Here is a 14982-nt window from a genome sequence, read left to right on the forward strand (position 1 = left end):
GTATATATACACACATATACATATAGGTGCATATATGACTCTACCTTATGACTGTATACAATTTATTCTGTGCAAAGGTATAAATCAATCACATGGATGTAGAAAAGTATATATACATCGGAAGCAAATTTCTCTCTTCATTATGTTGCCTTTTTAAGCATTATCTCTCAGTGACCTGGAGGCCAAAGATCACTGAGTAAATCCAGGTATAGATAAGCCCTCAGAGAAAGGAAATTAAGAACCGAGGAAGCAACCAGAAGAGAAACTGATTCTACAGGTACTGCCCCTCTGGGTAGCCCAGGCAAAAATTAAGAAACTATGATTGGTTCCTGAGATGCGATGTGTGAGAGTTAGTGGGTAGAGAACAGAATGAACCATTGTTGGAGTTTTAGCACCTGCAGATTAGAAAGCTAAGTACCTCTCGACCTCTCTCCTACTTTTCCCTCTCTTGACTATTATTACTACTTTGATTTAATAAAGTTATTAAGCTATTATCAGCCTCATAATTTTAGTTATATATTATTCCTATCTTTAATAACCAGAATAACACAAAGTATAATCCAGAAGAGGAATTTAAAGGATCTAGAATTATATGGATATAAATAATAAAAATGTAAAGAATGAACATTGCATAGAACAAATCATAAAACAATAATTATGGAAAAGATAGCAATAATTCTACATAACAAGACATGCCTATAGTATGGAAAACATTGCTTACTTTGATTTAACTGAACATGGTTTACTTATTGCTAGTATAGATATATACCCTTAGAAACAAACAAAAATACGTTAAGAGCCACTTACAAGAAAGAAAAATGATAACAAATGAAAAGGTATATTAAAAGACTTTATTCACCATAGAGAAATTTTACAAATATAGCTCTTAAAAATTATGTCTTGATCTATTATGTATTTCATATCATTAGAGATTTATATAAATTTGGAAAAGACTGAATGGATTTATATACAAATCAAAACACAACTGATTCATAGAAATGGATAACATGATGAAATCATCACAAACATCATTGGGCATTGTTGATTTGCCAGACAACAGATAGATGCAATATTAATTTCACAAACTGTATCCAAAGGAAAACACTTCATGACAACAAAATTAGGTGCTGTTTAAATTATTCACCTTTTAGAATGTCTATGTATGTAAACTTAATTCCATTATTATGCTGAAGAGGAATGAAAGGCAATGTCTACATAAAGATTTCAGTCATTTAAAACTTTCAAAACTAAGGATAACCAGCTAAGTTTAAATAACACATATTAACCCCTTATCATGTATACATTTTTTGGTGTTTGGGGATTTCTTTTAAAAACCCAAGATCTAGAATTTACAAAAGTTTAACCTTGCCATCGGCAGAGCAATGTGTGTTACAATCTTCTTGTCTACTTACACCAGGATACAAAAGGTACATTATAGTGCAGTTTTAACATACAACCTGAATTTAATACCCTATCTGTTGCAGAAATACATATCTGCTTTGTGCTCTTTCAAATCAAAACTTGAAATCAAGAAAATACAATTATCTAATTTCCTCATTCCATAGAAACTAACATGAAAATTAGAATCTAAACACATAAGGCCCAATTTTAGCAACAACAGTCCTGCCTATATTATCTTAAAGGCTTGGGAGAAAAGAAGAAAATACATGCATTATGTCCTAGCTTCACTTTCCACAATAAATTATGTGTATTTAATTTATTCAAAAAGTTTAAATTATGCCTAGAAGTTATTCCAGGTTCAAGAAACACATCATCATACCAACATTTTATTGATATATTTCCTATCTGTTCCATAAGTAGAAGACATAAAATGATGGAAAACTACATAAAGATGATTTAGACAAAGGAAGTCTTTGGAAACATTTAATATTAAACAATATTAATTGAATCCATTAAGTCTAATTAGACCTGAGAAAATGAGTTGCTTTATTCATTTTCTTTTAAAGCTCATGGCTTTGTCCTGGTATATATGACAAGTCTGAATGGAAAATTTAGCTATCTAAAAACCTGATGGTTCTTTTAAGTGTATGTTGGTATTTTTCTAATGACCATTTCACTGATGTATATGAAATGTGGCACTAAAACACATAGTGAAACTCAAACTATTTTCCTTTGTCAATAAAAAATGTCCTCAATTAAGAATTTACCTTTTTTTATGTTTTCCTTTCGGAATCATGTTATCAATGCAATTAGTTCACAAATGTGATTTGGAGAATGAAATGAAAAGGTAACAAAAATATCCCCTTTTGCAAAGAGGGCTCTTTGTTCTAGATAGGAACACACTTGGAACAATCCATATCCTGGGAAATTTGCACTTTCTGAATGACACATAGCATGCTTTGGAGTTCCACAAACCAACAATGTCTAAAAGAGCTCAATCAGAATCATTTTCTGAACATTGTATACAGTAAGCTCTGTTATCTGTCCATCAGTTGATCCTAAATTGGGACTTTTGTCCGTCACCAAGATGTAAAATGATATTATTTATGAGGTACCTTCTGATCACCAAAAACTTAATTTTTGTCACTATAAAGCACATTTTAATTTTATTCTAATTCAAAATTGATCTAACCATGTTAATTCTGTTAAGTTCTCTAAATAAAATGTTTATTATATTACTATCAATTCAAATAATAGATCAATCAGAATATGCCATTATCCAACCAACCAGGGCAGATAACAATGCTACTGTAAAAGATTCTGAAATATTTTGTAGTATGTGCTCACACACACACACACACACACACACACACACACACACACACACACATGAATTGCACACATTCTTTGACCTAAGAGAAAGTATTCCAGGTCAAAGCAGCATAGTACCATCCCACTTATATTTCCTTGGTCAAAGCCACATAATAATATATTCCAATTATATAGCTATAGCTATATATTGATATAGAGCATCTATTGTTATTACTCTCTTTTTATCCTATTTAAATTTGAGGGAGGAGCTGGCTGATAACATGTACTTTATTTAGTTCTCCAACAGAAAAGAAAACAACCAGCTCTTTTCCTTATAGAGTTCAAGTGGGAGAGTGGATAGAGTAAAATAGAGAAAATATGGACAGGGTTTTGGCACACATACACATTGCTTCAGTAAAATTGGGGCCTATATGTTGAGATGTTTAAAATACTACATTATGAAGGTTTTGGCTCCTTTGGAGCTGATTGTTTAGATTTTCTGTCAGTTGACCAGGAATAAATATAAGAATGAGGATCTTCTTTAAAGAGGTTGAAACCCAACACTCACATTATCGATTAAAATAATTTACTGCATTTGAGTGGAGCCTTGTTCACTATCTGGAGTAAATGGAATGTTTGCGACAAATAGAATAACAGAGATTAATTACAAAGAAATCAACAATAGAAAGTCACATGAAGCACTAGTTCTGTCTTTTCAATGTCTGTATTTCTTCATACAACCATCAAAAGCAAAAACTAAGTTTTCTATTTGTATTCTCTTTTGAAAAAAATAATTCAGTTACAGCAGTCCTTTGCAAAATGGTTTATTTTGCTCAAACCAAGCTATCTTTAGAATTCACACTACTGTGTGTTGGGAAATGGAAGAAATGAATAAGTTGGCAACAAATACAGTACATTTAAAACAAAATTTGAAGAAAATTCACAAATTAAAAACAAATGCAATTGAGTTACAGTAAAACCTACTGTACCTCTATGGAGAATGAGATCAACATGGGATGATGATAGCTCTGTTGATTTTTACTTAGATTAAAATGTGACTGAAGTATTTTAAAAGACATTTTACCAAATAATGATAGACCCGCATCAGAGGAGGCTGTCACAGTTACAAGATTCGTTTCAGTTGAACAGACAAACTAGAGTAACATGAAATTGGAAAGGAAAAAAAAAAGCTGTTTTAATAATTAATTTATTATGGCTTTTTGCAACATGGCAAAATATTACAGCTTAAAGCAGACATCATCTCCTCATAGAGGAGGAAAAAATTTTGCAGTCAAATTAAAATTATAATAAACAGTTCACCTTAAACTTTAAGACCTACTATTCAGTTTGGCAAAAGTGTCTCAACAATCTCATAAATGTTAGAGATAGTGATTTTCTCTATTTTTTTCTTTTTATGTGGCTCTATTGTATTGGCTGGATAGATTGAAAAAATAACAAAAAATTGAAGTCAAATTAGAATATTTCCTATTAAACATAATGGACTGCAAAATAATTTACTTTGAACTTAGAAGAACCATACCAATTGTGAGAAAAGTTTGCAATGTGCCTGGAATAAAAGAAAGGGAACTCTTAAGGTATGTAGGAAAAGGAAAGAAATGCAGCAAAACAATGTGTTCAGAATCTTTTTATTTGTGATTTTCTTCTAACTCTTGACCACCTTTGCGGAGAACTGGTAGGAGATGCGCCTCGGTGTTAAAGATCCAGTGTTCCAGTGGAAGGAGATCATCATCAGAAAACAGCAAATAGAGATATCTGGCAAGAGAAATCCACTTGTATTAGAGGACCACGTCCTGTGGTAAATAGGACAAATCAAATAATGAATAATTCTTTACTAAAGACTTCTGATGAGTCAGGTACTGTGCTAAAAACTGGATACCAAGCCAGAAATAGAAGAGTACCTGCCCTCAAGGAATTTACATTCTATTGGAGGCAAAAAAAATTCAAATGCAAATAAATACAAAATGAAGAAAAAGAATTAAACCAACTGCATTATTAATCCATATTGTCTTGAGACCGTAGAAAAAATATCTAATTTAAATAATATAAAATCATAGCTACCACCAATATTTGGTATTTCATGATAAGGAAATAGTGATATATCAGTTAACAAAAATTTAAAATTAGAGTAGTAAATGATTTCTACAAAATCCTTGCAAAACTCCCCAAATTTACAAATCTTTGTGTAGTCAGGAAAAAAAACAAAACAACAAAAAATGAAACAAAAAATCTCCAATCTTCTAAACCCATCCATGGTTTCTAACTATTATGTTCACATAAATAAAATTTAAATATATTATGAAATTTGAGTGTAATGTTTTATTTTCTGTGATCATTATCTTCAGACATTAAATAAAACCTCTGTAGAAGCCACAGAATCTTATTCATGTTACTTACACACACACACACACACACACACACACACAGTGAGTAGAATAAAACAGCTTGGAAAAAAACATACATTTCATTTTTCTTTAAAAATGTTGTTTTCAATGCCATGCCAATCTAATTGTTTAATACCAAAAAATTATTTAATGGAGCTAGAAAAAAATAATAACAAAATGTGTCTGGAAGTCCACAAGGAAAGAAATGAAAAAAATATGAAGGAAGGTATCTAGCAGTACCAGATCTCAATTTATATTACAAAGTGGTAATTATCAAAGCAACTTGGTACTGGCTAAGAAAGAGGAGTTAATCAGTGGAATAGATCAGGTTCATAATAAAAAGCAGTAGATGACCATAAAATCTATCATTGATAGTCCCTTCTTTTGGGACAAGAACTCATCATTTGAAAAAACTGGTAAGAAAACTGGAAAACAGTCTGGCACATCATATACCAAGATAAGGTCAAAATGGGTACAAGATTTATTTCTAAAGGGTGACATCATAAGCAAACTAGGAAAACATAGAATATTCTACTGGTTAGATCAAAGGACTAAGGAGGAATATATGACCAAATAAAAGACAGAAGACATTATGGTCTGTAAAATGGATGATTTTGATTATGTTAAATTAAAAAGGTTTCACACACACAAAACAAATGCAGTCAAGATTAAGAAGGAAAGCAGAAAACTGGAGAAAAATTTTACAGCAGGTTTCTCTGATAAAGGCCTCATTTCTCAGTTTATATAACTGAATCAAATGTATAAGAATGAGTCATTCCCCAACTGATAAATGGTCAAAGGATAGGACTAGGCAGTTTTCAGAAAAAAATCAAAGCCATTTATAGGCATATGAAAAAGTGTTCCAAATAAATAATGATGAGAGAAATACAAATTTAAAACAATTCTGAGGTCCTCATTCCTACCAGATAGCTCACATGCCAGAGAAGGAAAATTATAAATGTTGATGGAGATGTGAAAAAACTAGGATATTAATACACTGATGATCAAGTTGCAAACTTATCTAACTATCCTAGAGATCAATTTGGAAGAATGCCCAAAGGGCTATAAAGCTGGGTATACCTTTTGAACCAACAATGCTAGATATGTATTACAAAGAGATCAAAGGAAAAGGAAAAGGACCTAGAGGTACAAGAATATTTATAGCAGTTCTTTTAGTGAGGGCAAAAAATTGGAAATTAAACAGATGCCCATAAACTGGGGAATGGCTAAACAAGTTGAGGTATATGATTATGATGGAATATTATTGTGCTGTAAGAAATGATGGAGATAGTTTCAGAAAAATGTGAGAAGACTTTTATGAAATCATGCAAAGTGAAGTGAGTAGAACCAGAACACTGGGCACTGTAATAGCATTATTATATGATGATCAACTGTGAATGATTTATTTTTAGCAATTCAGTGGTGCAAGACAATACTGAAGGACTTAGGATAAAAAATGCTATACACTTCCAGAAAGAACTGATGGAATCTGAACGAAGATCAAAGTCTACTTTTTTTTGTTTGTTTTCTTCTGCAACATGGCTAATATGGAAATGTTTTATATTACTGCACATTATAATCTATAAAAAAAGTGCTTGTCTTTTCAAGATGGGAGAGGGGAAAAAGGGAAGGAGAAAAATTTGATCTCTAAATTAAAATGAAATAAAATTATAATATTGAAGAGCACTTTTCTAGAATGTAAAGTTTGGTGTACCCCCACCCTAAACTGCAGATAATTACCAGAAATATTAACTATTAACTTTTACTTGTTTTCCTCAGGTTAAGAAGATTCATCATCAATCCTGGCTTACATGGCAAAATGGGTTTAAGTGAAATTTTCATTTACCACTAATAGAATCTAAAACATTATTTTTGATTTTAGTAATTCCATTTTGTTGACAGAGGTTTTGGTATCTGTAAATTATTGCTGGGATAGTTGTGCTACTTGTGATAAAATTTCCAGAAATGTAGCAGTTTTTTCACAGGAAGAAAGAAATACCACCTTCTATGGAATTCACAAGCTGACTACCTGGTCTTTCTATATTAGATTTCTTTATCTTTTCTTGGGTGATTAAGCAAGGAAGAACCTTCTACTTCACTCTTAGGTTTCTTGTGCAGACTTCTAATTCCATTTGTCCCTTTCTTGGTTTTATGACTCTTACTATAGCATCTCTCCTCTCAGGGAAACAGAGATGACAGTGGGATTTTGATTAATAGCTGGATTTGTCTTTCTACAAAATAGGGTTAATGGCATTTCAAATACTGCTGGTTGTAGTGAATGATTAAAGGACTAAAAGACAAAATAAAATGGCACTTCCAAATCAAGGGGCAAGATTAAAAAAAAAGTGGACAATGCTCTCTGATCAAGAACTGCTACTTTGAGATCGTTCGACACCATCTGTTATCTCCTTGCAACTAAGGTATTTTGACTGGTAAACAGGGAGTACAAGTTTAGTTAACATCAAATCTAAGCAGCCCTATCTAAAACAGGCCTCATATCCTGTCCAGATACATACCAAAAAATCAGGGACTACTTGGGGCATTTTTGTTCTCTTCCATCCTGTTTCATATGTACAACCATCTTCCCTTTTCTCCTTATTTCCTTGTCACTTATTGCTTAGGGAACAGTAATCAAATCTATGCTACCATTGCTACAGCAAAGGATGTGACCATCAAATGTCTTATGGTTCTACTCAATATCCCTGTGACTCAGACCAAAACTCTTCTTTGGCTATTATTTCCCCTATGTCCCTACATATTTTCTCTTCTTGTTAGAATGTAAACTCCTTCAGGTTGGGGGCTGTTTCATCCTTGTATTTGTGTCCCTAGTGCTTAGTTTCGGGTGCAGCAAATAGAAGGCATTTAAAAATGCTTTTTAAAAATTGATTTATTCTTTTATTCATTCTTGGAACAAACACAGACATAGATTCCTCTTCTTATTCCTCTTAGGAGATTAAATCTCTTAGAGAAGAACCCATAATATCCACACAATTTATATAAGAAAGAACAGCAGAGTTTGGCAATATGGTTATGGGCTAGTATCTTAAGTTCCTGATCCAATTTCATGTTATCATTCCTAAAGAACACTTAAATGACTCTCTTATGCAACTGGTAAGATGTTTACCAGGGTTAGCATGATTGTGATGCTGCCTCTTATATGCTTAACTCGAATCACTGACCTGTGGCTTAAATTTCTAGTACAATTGATCTAGGCTACTAGTCAACATTTTCTTTGTCCTTAAGCACTGATTTTCTAGTTGAAATTTCCTCTTCTTTTGCTGTGGATAAGATTACTTCAAACTCCATGACAAAGAGTTTATTTGCATTCTTGGCATAATTTCCCACCCCCAACTAAATAACAATTTTCTTTTTGGGAAAAGGATGTGCCAAGTGGAGGGAATGAGTGTTCTGGTCTATTTGTCAAATTACATTTTTTTTCCTTAAATTATCAATTGCCATTATAATTTGTGAAAAAGTTTCTTTTTTTTTTTTTTGTAAGCGGAAATCAATTCAGTAGAGTGCAATTATTCCACAGTGATATGATAAACTGTGGACATGTAGTCACACCATCAAAGTATATATAGCAATCCTAGGAAGTCCTAATTAAAATACCCAGGTGTCCTTGTCTAGCTTTAATATATTAGTTTATCTGGCAAAGCTGAAGTTTCCATTACATTTTACTGGTTAATTCTTTTTTTTTTTAAACCCTTACCTTCCGTCTTGGAGTCAATACTCTGTATTGGCTCCAAGGCAGAAGAGTGGTAAGGGCTAGGCAATGGGGGTCAAGTGACTTGCCCAGGGTCACACAGCTAGGAAGTGGCTGAGGCCAGATTTGAACCTAGGACCTCCCGTCTCTAGGCCTGGTTCTCAATCCACTGAGCTATCCAGCTGCCCCCTACTGGTTAATTCTTAAGGGTGGTTTGGCTCATGTATATGTACATATATAGGTATTTTGTTCTAAATCATTATAAAGGCTTAATGTGGTCATTCTGGATAGACTTGCATCATATTCTGCAGGTTTATAATGCTCTTTGACTTCCTCCAGAAACTGGAAAGCTAAATTATCCTTGGTTGGATTATAAACTCCCAGGTTCCACCAATGAGCCAACTTTGGGCTGGGTCTGTTGTAAAACACTCAGTTACAAAGCCAAGATATTGATAACTAGATCTTAGTTCCAACTTATTGCAATCCAATCTAAGCATTTATTGTCCATAATGTGTGAAAACACTGGGAATACAAGAATGTGAACGAGAAACAGTCCCTGATCTCAAGAAGCTTACAATCTAGCAAGAGGATAACAGAAATTAATATAAATATAATTTAGGGCGTGATGAGAGGGATAAAAAACTGGAGAACAGAAAGGTTATCTAGACCCTGAGGGTTTCACAGGAGAGCAATCACCCAAGTTGAGTCACAAAGACTGGGTATTCTTTTAATAGGTACACAGAGAGAAGAACATTCCCTGCCTCAAGGGCCATATGAATTAATTTAGAGAATGAAGAGCATACCAGTTTGGCTGCAATGATGAGTGCATGATGGGGAAGAGCATGAGATACTAATAGAAAATATGCCTTGATTAGATTAATGAATCTGGGTGATATCTGATAGTCCATTTTTTAGAACACGCACATGACAAGAATCAAGAGTTGTATAGGAGGAAGATTCTTCTGATGCTAGTTTCAGGGATAAAATGTTTGTAGAATTCTAGGTAGCCCTTGAGAAGTCAAATTCAATAGCATGAGTGAGAAATAAAGAAGCTCTAAAACTAGAACACAGGTATCAGAAACAGAAGGAATGTGAAAGATATTCTGAATTTAGAACTGAGGAAACTTTGGCATTGAAACTGAATATAAGGTACTGAGAAGAGATTATTGATATTGAAAGCCAAATAAAAAGCATTTAAGTAACCACTGCATATAGAGCACAGTGGCAACTAATGCCAAAAGTTTTTGTCCTCAGGAGCTAACAATCTGATAGAAGAATATACCAACACAAATTATTTGCTGATAAGTATGGTTGATGAGGACTATGGTGATATGATTGGCAGAAATAGGGAAGCTAAGAAGAAGGGCATTATTTAGAGAGAGAAGATTAATTCAGATTTCAATATGGCGAATTTGAGGTGTCAGTGGAAATTCTAGATGGAGATTTCTAACAGATAGATGGAAATGCAAGTCTATACACCTCAAGGGAAGAGTGTGGTGCTAAAAATCTAGATCGGGTTAGGAGTATAGGAAAAGACAGTTATACCTAAGGCAGTAGTTTGGGATGGCAGTCATTTATTTAGAGAAGCAGGAGTTTGAGAGGTAGGCGAGAGGGCTGTGTTGGTGATAGCAGATGAGTAACAACTAGATAGAATGAATGAATGAATACTTTTAGAATTAACAAACCCCGAGATTCCAGACAGAACAGTGTTAAGACATAATATGGGTAGAGCAGTTTCTCTGCAGACTAAGGTTTCATAATGAAACTCCTGGAGCCTAAATCAAAAGAAATGGGGTGGTGAGGAGGTAAGAATGGTAAGGAAGGCTGTAGTATTAACCTCCATAAAATGGATTCTCCAAATGAATTTGCTCTAGACAAAACTATCATGTCTTTACATCTTTTAACAGGGATATAGAAAATTCTAAAAATCAATTCAAATTCATTTTTATTAAGTTTAAATAGTAGCCTAAATTTTTACCATGAATAAGAAAGTCATTCTATTGCAATTATACCTTGCCTTATCTTTCTTAATAATAAATAAGCAACTGTAAAGATGTCCTGTCAAGCTATTTTATTTTAATAAATTACATTAACTTTGGAATGTATTTTTACTTACTTAAGGGTCTCTGCCAGGAAGAAACTCTGCTGTACATCATCATAAGTCTCTTGCTTAAGATAAACGTCTCTGAGGCCAGAATAGCCTCCATCCACTCGGCAGTGTTTTTCCAGTGCCTACATTTGAAAGAGAAGGGGAAAAAAAATCCCTCAAATTTAAGTAAATGAACCTTCATTAATTTTTATTATTAGCTTGCCAGATCCAAATCTAATTACAATTCAAATGGAGTAAGAATCTCTTGTCACCGAGTTTTCAGTAAGAATTTAAAAATGCAAACTGAAAAAAACTAATTAAGCCTTAGAAGTTTGGCTTTAAAGGGGACAATATGTATCAACTGATGTAATAAGCATACTTAGGGATCTGCCTACAAATGGAAAGAGGATTTTTGGGATGGCATTTCTCAAGATTAAGACTATTATCATTAGGGTGTACGGATTCATTTTCACTATAGGTAGGTGTACAGGACATGTATTTCTTGCACAGATAAAAGGGATAATGAAAATTCCAGTTCTGCAGACCTACATGCTGAGGGGAGTAAGTGTGGCAAAGTATTAGAAAGACTGCTGCACTAGAATTCAGAAAGCTTGAGTTTAAATCCTATTTCTTTTACTTGCTAGTATGACATTGTCATGTTATTTAAGCCAAATGTGGGTTTTATTTTTTTGTTTGTTCCAAATGTGGCTTTATACACACATAACTCCTGAAATGGCTTTGCAAATTTTAAAGCTCTGTATGTGTGAGTTACTATTAAATCAAGTACTAAGCCTCAGTTTCCCCCCAATATAAAGTGTTTATAATACTTGTACTATCTACTTCATAAGAATGCTGTAAGAAAAGTGACGCAAGACTAGCAGAGCTATATAACAGAAGTTACTACTGAAAGTCCCTGGTTGGCTTTTCTGCCATAACAGGTTAAATAACCCTTTTGTCCATCTCTGGATAATAAAGGGATTACATAATCTCTTTTTCCCCAAGTTCCAAAAATTGCATATATTCTAATTTTTCAATCTATGGAGTTTTATTTTTTAATTAATCACTCTATTATAAAGCTCCTAATTTGTGACAATGCCATAATCATTACCCATCTTGACTACTAGCTGGAACTCTGCTCCTCTCCATAGGCCAGGCAGCAGTGTGGGAGCAGAATGGTAATTATATATTTGAGAGATGAAAAGCTTTCTCTCCATAGATATACCCTCCAAGAATCCAGGTTCCCATAAATAGATAAACTAGTTGGATCCATCAGATTAAAAATATAAAAACCTGTAAACATCACAAATCATTAACAGGAAAAGCTGACAACTATCTCTCACCAGTTAACAGAAAGCGCCCTTTATAAAGAAGAAATAACCTTTCCAAATTAATATTTAACTTGAAAGATATAGACTGGACTTGCGATTTCCTAGTTGAGGGAATTTTCTACCCATTTAGCACTTTTTTGTTATTGTTGCAATTTATAGTCTTAGAGAAGAGGGCCCTGAGAGATAAGGGATTTGTCCAGTCACATAGGCAGAAGCAGGAATTGAATCTAGTTCTTCTTGGCTTTGAGACTAAGTATTGTGTCCATTCCACTTCTCAATTTACTTTTGGGATAATTTATGACTATTTCCTAGTTTCTGTTTTCTCTTTTAGCTGAGATAATCACAGATGGCATCCATATCATTAATAACAATGGCTCACACTTATATAGATTTACTAGGTGCCAGGCACCGTGCTAAGTGCTTTCCCTCATGTAATCCTCACAAGAGCCCTGGAAGGTAGGTGCTATTATTCTTCTCATTTTGCAGATGAAGAAGCTGAGTCAAGCTTAGGTTAAAATGACTTGCCTAGGGCCACGTAGCAAGTAAGTGTGTGAGATGATACTAGAAATTAAGTCTTCCTGACTTTTGCCATCTAATTGCCCAATGTTGTTCAATATCATCATTATTGTTGTTGTTGTTATTATTTAATATGTAACGAGTAAGCGAGCCATGGGCAGAGTAGAACAGAGAGTAGTCCAGTATCAAGAAAAAAGGACTTCAGTTTCTGACCAGTTCCTGAAATAATGATTACTGGTGCTTCTGACAGAACTGAAGGAAGTAAAGGTTTTATTGGACAGTTTGATGGGCATTGCCCTCCAGGGTTCATTACCCAGTAGTGACTGCTGGGGAGCTCATCACTGCTTAAAGGTAGGACGAGAGACGGAAGGGTGGGGATGGAGTAGCTTATTGGAATGGCCACACTGGCTGGAGAAAGATGTAAGTGTTAGAACTGTGTCATTATAGTGAAGGTTCAGGAAACAGGAGTTTGGAGAATGTGAAATTTAAGTGTTACTAAGCTTTTCAGCAGCCACACTGCTTTCCCCTGATATTTCTCTCTCTCTCTCTCTCTCTCTCTCTCTCTGTCTCTCTCTCTCTGGTCTCTCTCTGTCTCTGTCTCTCTCTCTCTGTCTCTGTCTCTCTCTCTCTTGTCTCTCTGTCTCTGTCTCTGTCTCTCTCTCTCTTTCTCTCTCTCTGTAACTTTTAGCCTGGAATCCTGAATATCATCTTAATGTCATAATTGAATAAAATATTTTCATTGTAGACAGAGTGTGATACCAGTCTATGTCTTAATATATGGCAGAAGGATAAGACTAAAACACTAATTCTTTCAATAAGGAGGCAGAAACCTTTAAACATCATAAGAAATTAAAATTGCCTTTTGTTTTGATGGCTTACGGTCAAGTTCTGTCCATTATTCTGTTTGTTTATAGTACCTCTCCCTTTTATTCCAGATGTGCATGTCCAAACTATTAAGAACAAGGAATCCTTAGAACTAGTTGAAAGGTAAATAAACAAGTCCTGATACTACAGATGATATATGTGTGGAGTGAAGAAAGGGGCTGAGAAAGTGCTGTACTAATGCCAGTTACAGGTGCCAAATACAAAGTTTTTAAGAGTGGACCTCAAAAGATTCTGATGATATTGATTTCTGAAGAAACATAGATAGTGGGGGGCAGCTGAGGGCTTTGATGGATTGAGAGCCAGGTCCATAGATAGAAAGTCCTCAGTTTAAATTTGGCCTTAAACACTTCCTGGCTCTGTGACCTGGGCAAGTCACTTAACCCCCATTGCCTAGCCCTCACTGCTCTTCTGACTTAGAACCAATGCACAGTATTGATTCTAAGATGGCAGGTAAGGGTTACAAAAAAGAAAAGAAACATAAATAGTCATAAATTCTTATTTGGGTTACCCCATAGTCTACACAACAAAGAAATCAGAGAGCCTGAATGGTATAGGAACAGGACAGCAAGAACTGCATTTGATAAGAATATGAGATTTAAAACTGTAGGACATAGTAAGTGATTTTTTCTATGCATTGGTTCTAAGGTGGAAGAAGTGGCAATGGCTAGGCAGTGGAGGTTAAGTGTCTTCCTCAGGGTCAAACAGCTAGGAAGAGTTAGAGGCTAGATTTGAACCCATACCTTTCCATATCTAGGTCTGGCTCTCTCTCTATGAAGATGCTTAGCTGCACCCCATACCCCACTTCATTTTTCCATGCCTCCGTTCTTTCTTCTGTAAAACAAGGGGAGTGGACTAGATGACCTCTGAGGTTCCTTCCAGCTTTTGCTTTCTTAACATTAGTTTAGACATTTTTTTCATACACTAATGCTAATAAAGAAGAGAAGGAAAATACTATTGTGCCTAAAGCAGAGTGAAACTTATTACTTAAAAGGGAATCTGTAAAGAAAAGTAGGATTAGTATATGACTGAAGAAGATGCCTCAAGTTTAATGGTTTCTTTCTTGAAAATTCTTGGGTGAATTTAAGCTATTATTTCTATTACTATAGAATCTAAAATCTAGGAGTCCATCAGGCCTAGGTTAGTCTGAGTGTTGAAGATCTAAATGCAAACACTGGGGTAATAACAGGGTCATTATCTGAGGAAATCAGCATATAAGTGTTACTTTTAACTTTGCTGGGTATTTTGAGACTGGTATGTTTTTTAGGAGTCAAGGAAGAGAGAGAAAACAGCTGCTCTTGGCTTCAGCTCGGAACAACATTCCTTTCCTTCCCAGGATAAGCTGAT

The 14982-nt window shown here is 34.4% G+C and overlaps 1 protein-coding gene across 5 annotated transcripts in view; it reads right to left on the reverse strand.

Moving 5' to 3' along the window:
* Positions 1 to 832: 832 nt before the first annotated feature.
* Positions 833 to 14982, reverse strand: part of MAN1A1 (mannosidase alpha class 1A member 1) — a 164845-nt gene continuing 150695 nt past the window's right edge. For 4 of the 5 annotated variants that reach the window (XM_001369323.5, XM_056818687.1, XM_056818688.1 and 1 more), the window contains 2 exons: positions 10937 to 11052; positions 833 to 4485 (listed from right to left, as the gene is read on the reverse strand). In XM_001369323.5, the coding sequence (XP_001369360.1) occupies positions 4359 to 4485; positions 10937 to 11052 (243 nt within the window). In that variant the 3' untranslated portion in view covers positions 833 to 4358. Of the gene's footprint in view, positions 4486 to 10932; positions 11053 to 14982 lie in introns of those variants that run through there. The other variant, XM_056818689.1, reaches the window with a different exon arrangement.

Source organism: Monodelphis domestica, chromosome 2 (assembly GCF_027887165.1).
Source record: "Monodelphis domestica isolate mMonDom1 chromosome 2, mMonDom1.pri, whole genome shotgun sequence".
Taxonomy (NCBI): Eukaryota; Metazoa; Chordata; class Mammalia; order Didelphimorphia; family Didelphidae; genus Monodelphis; species Monodelphis domestica.